The following is a 7,619-nucleotide window of genomic DNA, read 5'->3' on the forward strand; positions in this document are numbered from 1 at the left end:
TTGTATCTAGCATTCTACAGCATAGTCAAATCATAGTACCAGGAAGACGGGAAAGTTTTTCTAGGTGAAGGCGTATCAAACTCCAAATAGCCACTTGGAAAATTGTTTGCAAATCTATAAAATGAGATGCTTTATGTGGCTAAGGATAAAACAACCTATTGCTATCTTATCGCTCCCCCTGCTCTCTAACCCCACCCACACTGATATTATCACCCCCCCAACCCCGCATTTCTCAGTCTCCTCCTTTCCTGTGTCTTTAGATTTTAAGTTCTTTTGGGGAGGTTAAGAACTTTGTATAATACTTTGCATATCATAGGCACTTAATAAATGTTTCTTAAATTGACTTTGAATTACACAGCCCAAAACAGCTAGGTGGTACAATGGATAGTATTTTAAGTCAGGAAGTTGTTGAGTCATTTCAGTTGTGTCCGACTCTTCCTGACCCCATTTTGGGGTTTTCTTGGCAAAGAAAATGGAGTGTTTTGCCATTTCCTTCTCCAGCTCAATTTTACAGATGGAGAAACTGAGGCAGACAGGGTTAAGTGACTTGACTAGGTCACAGAGCTAGTAAATGTCTGAGGCCAGATTTGAACTCAGGAAGAGGAGTCTTCCTGAGTCCATGATCTGCTACTCTATCCACTCAGCCTGATAATATTCTAGATAAAGCTGATAATATTCTAGGTAAATATTCTAGATAAAATGCTACTTACTATTGTTGTTGCTTATGTTTGAGGCCCTGGGGATATAAAGACATAAAAAATAAAACAAATCCAAAATCCAGTTCCTACCTTCAAGGAATTTCCATCCTATCGAGATTTAACAGGAAAACTTGGTTCTTAAGTGTTCTTGTATTCAGAAATGGCTAAGGGGCCAGATGGGTAACAAGGCCCAGTTACCACTCAGAGAACAGGATTTCTTTCATTCTCTTTCTAAACTATTTCCTTAGCTCAAAGGCTGTGCCCAAAGCACAGATCATAAAGGGGAGATAAGCAGGTTAGCACAGGAGAAATTGAAATTGGTAAAATACTTCACTTGGGTCATTTATGATGGGAGGGGGGTGATAAAGGAGGGGGTCAGTAGTTGGGGGGGAAGAGGAAGAAAAACAGTGCATGTGTGGACATGTCCATGATGTTCTTCAATCACACTGTTCAAAGCCTTGGGCTGATGCCCAAATTCTTTTTGCAAGTTACCTGCCCATTTTATAGTGAGGGCCGGAGCTCTGTTTACAGTCTTAGCAGGATCTCGGAATTAAGAGGCATTTTATTTGTTCAAACACCTTAAGGAAGCCAGGAAGGCTGCAGTGACCACCAGCAGCTGTATTCAGCTGCCTCCTCTCTCCCACACCCCCCTTTCCCTTCATGTTTTGAAATTTATTTTCCCACATTCAGCCTAGGATTTTTTTCCTTCCTTCCCCTATCACAGTCCCGTAGCAGCTAAAAGGGAAACGTTTAGAGGAGAGAACAAGGCTTTATAATCCTTCCTGGTGTGCACCCCCCTCAACCACCACCAAAACAAAGAGGTAAAGAAAACTACACGAAAACCTTGTTTTCCAGGGAAATTGTTTCCTCTAGGGAAATCATCCAGTGATACTCTCCTCCCTCTTCCCCCACCCCCAAGTCAGCTGAAAGCAGTAATGTACTTGAAAGTAACAGAATCACTCTTAGGAACCTTAGTAAGTGAAACTGGTAAGGGTTTCTACTACCAACCACTGGTTCCCCAAAACTCTGTTCCCCATGAACTATCCAAGGATCCCGCTTCCCCTGCCCCCACTTTGAACCCCCAGCGTTCCATCTCTGACTTCTCTAGGACCTGGCACATTTGAGAAGGGTGTGAAGCCCCACTGGTAGGTCACCCTCACCCCAACAGAGAAAAGGTAGAAAGTCCTCTCTGGCGCCTTGTCTTGAGAAGGCATGTCTACACAAGCCAATTCTGCTAGCGCCTCTACTCACCCACACGAACGTCCTCGGTCACTATGACATTTTAAGAAACTAGAAACCTGGATTCCTAAAGATGGGAAGAAATGTTTGGGGGGCTTCCCCAACCAAGTACACTGCTTTCACAATCATTTCAGCTTTTGTAGCTTCAAGAACCTCAGAGGGGAGTTGAGCTTATTCTCTCTACCCCTTCCCTATTTTACAGATGGGGAACCTGAGGCTCGGTGTGCCATTTGTCTAAGGTAACACCGAGGAGATATTAGGGGGAAACAAGTCTTCCACTCAACTCGGACCCTAATCTTAACACAAAAATCCCAGCAGTAAGCTCCACTCTCTACTTTGCATAGCCAAAGGATTATCCAGGCCCCCTTAGCTTCTTCCCCCCATTGTCCGCAGGCACAAGGAGAGGGGGATGGGAGGGGGAGAAAGGGAGGAGGAAGCAGACCAGCGGGCAGAAGTCGTTGGAAGATCCCAGTGCAAACTGATTGCTAGTGGTCTCTCCTTGCCCCCAATGCTAGCACAGTGTTTGCTCGTACCCCGAAAGATCAGCACCACCCAGAATGGGCGGCTGGCAGGTCGAACTGTGAGGTCAGCTGGATCGATGGGTGTGTACCGACCAAAGATTAGAGGGCCCCCCACCACCTCTCATTCCCGCCTTCATCTAGTGCTACCCATCCTCAGTCCCCGTGGTCTCCTTCAAAAAAGGACCGGGGGGCGGGGGGGGGGCGCTATGCCTACAGCAAAACTTGGCGATCCAGGGGAATGTAAGTTTTAGGTGGTTTTCTTTTTGTTCTGTTTTGGCTTTTTTGGGGGGTTGCATTTTAACCTCCTCCTTTCCAACAGCAATATTTTTAAGCCCCAGTGTCGGGGGGAGATAAGGCACCTCGGGAAATGAGTAGCCTGCCCCGCCCCCCACGGCTCCCCACGGACCCCATCTCCCAAAGGATGTCCTCCTTCCCCCTACCTGCCCCAGGTTGCTCCAGAGTTAACAGGTCACAACATCTACCTGCTCCCCATCTCCCTTCCCCTGAGGCCCCGCTGGGGGAGTGGAGGCTTTCCGCCGGCTAGCACGTGGGGGCAGGATCGGGGAGCCAGAGCCCCGGAACTGCACCGCACCCCGCACCCCCACCCCCAAACCCAGCCTCACTGTGGCAACTGAGGAAAGACCGCGCACGATTCACAGCATTGGAGTGGAGTGGGGAGGGCATTTAAGATCTCCCCAGGGCTGGCAAGGAGGGCTTCAAGGCAGGATCAGAAGCTTTTGTCCTCCCTTCCAGCCCTTCCTCTGGGAGGGATGGACTGGCGGTACACACTAGCTCAGAGAGGGCCAATTCCAGGGTCAAGGAAGGGTCACTCCTTAGGACTAGCCAAAGCGGACCTCCCAATGTCCCTGGCCGCGAAGGGCTCCGAACTCTTCCCGGTATTCTAGTAAATAGAAAGCTTCCAGAAAGCAGAGGCTCCCTACTTTTTTGCCCATCTTTGTATTCCTTCCAGCTTCTTAACAGTAACCAGTATGGTGCAGGCGCTTAAAAAGTGTGCTAAATTGACCTACAGACAGGCTCTACTCCCTTCTGCCCCCAAAGTTACATACATAGTCCCAGGGAAGGTCCATCCTTCCTCCCCACCTCCCCAGGAGGTTTTCCAGACTTTCAGCTCAGTCAAGAGGAGGAATAATAATCCCAGAGGAAAGGAGACAGCTTGAATCCAGGAGAAGGATATTACTGGAGGAGGGTCAAGGAGAGAGGTTTCTCTCAGCAATCCCCCTCAAAAGCTTCAAAGTGTCAGCATCCCACCATCCGTAGATGTTCCAAGTTCTAGAACAGGCACTCCTAGAAGAAGGCACTAGGGCGGGACAAGGGAGAGACTGAGTCACCTTCCCAAAAAAGCAAGAGCAAGCCCCCGAGCTTAGCCAGGACCCCAAGGCCGGCTGGCTGCCCGGGCTTACCTGTAGGATCTTGTCCAGGCCCTCCTGCCCCAGGTAAGGGAACTCTTTAAGAAGCTGGATCTTCTGCCTGGCGTAGTTATCCTTGGCGGTCTTCCAGTGCGGCTCCTCCAGCACCTCGAAGATTGCCGCCCCGATGGACAGGTAGAAGATGATGGCCGATGTCAGCAGAGGTCCCCGGTCCACCATGGCTCCGGAGGGGGCCGGCCACTCCCGGCCTGCGCCAGGCTAGGGGCAGATGGTGCCGGAGGCAAGAGGCCCCCCACCCCCCCAGGGCTCCCCACCGCTCTCCCTCGCAGCCTCTGGAAACAGCTGTTTGAATTTGGAGCTCCGCATGCGCAGTGCCCCTTTTTTCCTCTCCGAGCGCCTCTCCCAGGGCAAAGTTTCTCCGCCAAGTTGTCCCGCCTTGGGGGTTAGTGATCGGTGGGGGAGAAGGACCCTCGTTTACACAACCCTGTGGGTTAGGAACAGAAGGGGCTTTGGGGAGGGGTGGTTCTGCGAAGGGATAAAGAAGTGGGCGCTCCAGGTTCCACTGTTCGGGGGAGACACGTGGGCTTCCTCTCTGCCCGCCACCCGGCTATTGCCTTACACTGCGCCCGCCTCGCCCGCCTGCGCCTCTTTAACCAGCGGCCCAGAGCACACTCCTCCGAGCCCGGGGAGGGGCCAGCTGGCTCCCCCGCCCTCCCCAGTCCTGGACTGAGGGGAGGGAGCGAGACCAGCCCCGCCCCGCCTTGATGGGCCAGTCCGCTGGCGGCGGGAAAGGGGGTGGGGGCAAAGGAGGGAAGGTGGAATTTAGAGTTTAGCGCTTACAATTTTGGACTGGAAGGAAGCTTAGCCATTCCTTCCTCGGTTCCTGAGGAAGAAGCTCTGGAGTACCTATCCCCCAGGTGCAATACCCCGACCCTGCACCCAGTCCCGGGAGAGGGGCGGGAGGGGAGGGGGGAAGTGTTGGGAGCTGGGCTGGAGGAACCTGCCTGAGCGCAGTGGCATCCCTATTATTATTTTTGTATTAGTGTAGGTGCTTGTAATTGTCATTATTTCGCTTCTCCTCCAAGGGTGCTAGAGACCTCTCGGAGGAAAGCCAGGGGCGGGGGCAAAAGAGGGAAAGGGACGGAACTGATGGGGAGAAAGGGGAGTGGGCCAGAGAAAAGGGTGCAGGTTGCAAGGCTGGAGAACCCAGTAGAAGTAGGTAGCTTCCAATAACCTTAAAAACGATAAACGGTCCCTTGGGAACAGTTGGGGAATTCTGTTTGACTTACAGCTTCAGTCCTAGTTAGCTGGAACCTTACCTTCTAACTGTAGCCTTTGGGAGACACAGCTCTCCGCCGAAGGTGTAGCCTGCCCTTTATGCTTAACAACTTCCTGTGTGACCAAGACAAGTAGATTAATCTCTCTGGGCCTCAAGTTCTTCATCTGTAAAATAAGGCGAGGTCAGTGTTGTCTGGGGAAGCCAGGTGGCAATGTGGGTAGAGTGCTGGGTCTGGAATCAAATTGGACTTGAGTTCAAATCCTTCCTCAGACACTTACTAGCTGTGTGACCCTGGGCAAGTTACTTAACCCTGTTTGCCTCAGTTTCCTCATCTGTCAAATGAGCTGAAGACTGAAATGTTAAACCACTCCAGTATCTTTGCTAAGAAAACCCAAAATGGGATCAGAGAGTCCGGCAGAACTGATAACAGTGTTATCCATCTCTTTTACAACGGTAGAGTATATGGCCTCCAAAGTCCCTATCTGTTTTAAATTCTATGATCATCTTGACCAGAAACGGCATTTGGGGAGGAGAAAGAAGGGAGGTGGGGAGAAAGAAGACATAAACTAAGGGGTGGCAACAATGGGAAAACATCCCACTTCTTCAGATCCCATTCCCAGCTAGTTGCCAGGAAAGCAAGTTTGACAGTTAAAACCAAGGGTAAGCAAGCATAGCTTCCCAAGACATAACATCGGGAGGACTGGACACTTTCTTTTGTATAAATGTACTGTTTTTGGTCCAAAAAATTCTTCTGTCTCTTGATTTTGTTGTTGTTCAGTCCTTTCAGTTATGTTCAACTCTTCCTGATCCCATTCGGGATTTTCTTGGCAAAGGTACTGGAGTGGTTTCTTTTCCAGCCCATTTTGCAGATGAGGAAACTGAGGCAAACTGAGGAGTAAGGATGGAGCAGCAGTTATCTAAGACTCTGGACACCACTCTGGCCATCTGGGAGAGATCTGCCAGCTAAATAATGTAATGTGTGCAGGTGGGAGGGGAGTGGCAGTGAAGAGCTCTAATGTCTAGGGTGGAAATGCTGGTGTCTCTATTATGTGCCTGTGCATTTATGTACGTAAGTGCCTCTGCCCTTTGCTGCGAGAGGAAGGTTTGGGTCCCCAGTACTAGAGTCTCAAACATTTCTCTGTCTTTCCTCCAGCCCAAGGCTGACATTGGGGGCTGACTCCCACATACCTTCCACCTCCTTCCTAATGCCTTACCTACACCACAGACCAAGGTCTTCATTATCACCTTTTATCCTGTCCTCTGTCATCTAAAAGAGATGTTTCCCATTCCCTCTAAGCTTATTCCCCTTTCTGGGAGGATAGAGCTCGGATACATGTTTGTGAGAACTGAAGCTGGTGTGAATAGTTCAGCCCAGCAGGAGTGGGAGGGAATGTAGGGATGGAACAAATTTCCTTTTTGTTGGGGAATGCCCATTCAGTGCCTTGTCCAGCTCCTGTCTCAGTTGGGGTGGGGGGGGGGGGGGGGGGAAGGTGGAGAGGGAAAAGAAATTCTTCATTATGGTTTTGTTGTTGTTGTAATGAGACCGAAGGTGGAAAGTCTTTTTTTTTTTTTTAACAACTAGCATTTATTAGGCCTCACTATATGCCAGGCATTGTTTGAAAGTTTGACCAGCTTTTTACTTGACATTTTTAGTAGCTATGATGACTGTTATCTCTGTGTCTCCTGATTTTGTTGTTGTTCAGTCATTTTAGTCATATCTGACTCTTCGTGATCCCATTTGAGATTTTCTTGGCGAAGGTGCTGGAATGGTTTGCCATTTTCTTCTCCAGGTCATTTGACAGATGAGGAAACTGAAGCAAATAGGGTTAAACGACTTGTCCAGGGTCACACAGCTAATAAGTGGCAGAGGCTAGATTTGAACTCAAGTCTTCCTGACTCTAGGCCTGGTGCTGTGCCCCTGAACTACCTAGCTGCCGGTGCCTCCTTATTCTCCATATCTAATGGCTATCACTTCATTTATTTTTTTAGTGTTTTTTATTATATTAATTTATTTTGATTTATCAATAATCACTTCCATATGCTTTTGAGTTTAAAATTTTTCTCCCCCTTCCTCCCCACCACCCTCCCCAAGATGGTGCACAATCTGATATAGGCTATACATTTACATTCGTATTAAACATATTTTCACATTAGCTATCACTTCATTTATATGTAGCCTTAAGGTTCACAAAGCACATTACAAACATTAGCTCATGTGATCCTCACAACAACCCTATAAGATGGATGCTGTTATTATCCCCATTTTACAGATGAGGAAACCAAGGCTGGGGGAAGGTTAAGTTACTTGCCCAGGGTTACACAGTCAGTAAGTATCCGAGGCAAGATTGGTGCTTATCTCTCCCACCTTTAGTCCTCTCCCACCTCTTTCTTCCTTTAGCATATTTTCCTACATGCCCTTTCAGCCTTGGCCCTCCTTTGTTAAAGCATTTTCCTGACCAGTCCCTTCTGTTTAGTTACCATGTTCTACCCATGT

General features: G+C 49.1%; 1 protein-coding gene across 1 annotated transcript in view; it reads right to left on the reverse strand.

Annotated features, from left to right (window-relative positions):
• Positions 1–4,148, reverse strand: part of KCNK5 (potassium two pore domain channel subfamily K member 5) — a 61,447-nt gene extending 57,299 nt beyond the window's left edge. Inside the window, exon 1 of the mRNA XM_027876624.1 lies at positions 3,880–4,148. Coding sequence (XP_027732425.1) covers positions 3,880–4,065 — 186 coding nt within the window. The 5' untranslated portion in view covers positions 4,066–4,148. The remainder of the gene's footprint in view (positions 1–3,879) is intronic.
• Between the last annotated feature and the right edge of the window lie 3,471 nt (positions 4,149–7,619).

This window comes from Vombatus ursinus, unplaced genomic scaffold (genome assembly GCF_900497805.2).
Source record: "Vombatus ursinus unplaced genomic scaffold, bare-nosed wombat genome assembly UNPS02014811.1, whole genome shotgun sequence".
Classification (NCBI taxonomy): Eukaryota; Metazoa; Chordata; class Mammalia; order Diprotodontia; family Vombatidae; genus Vombatus; species Vombatus ursinus.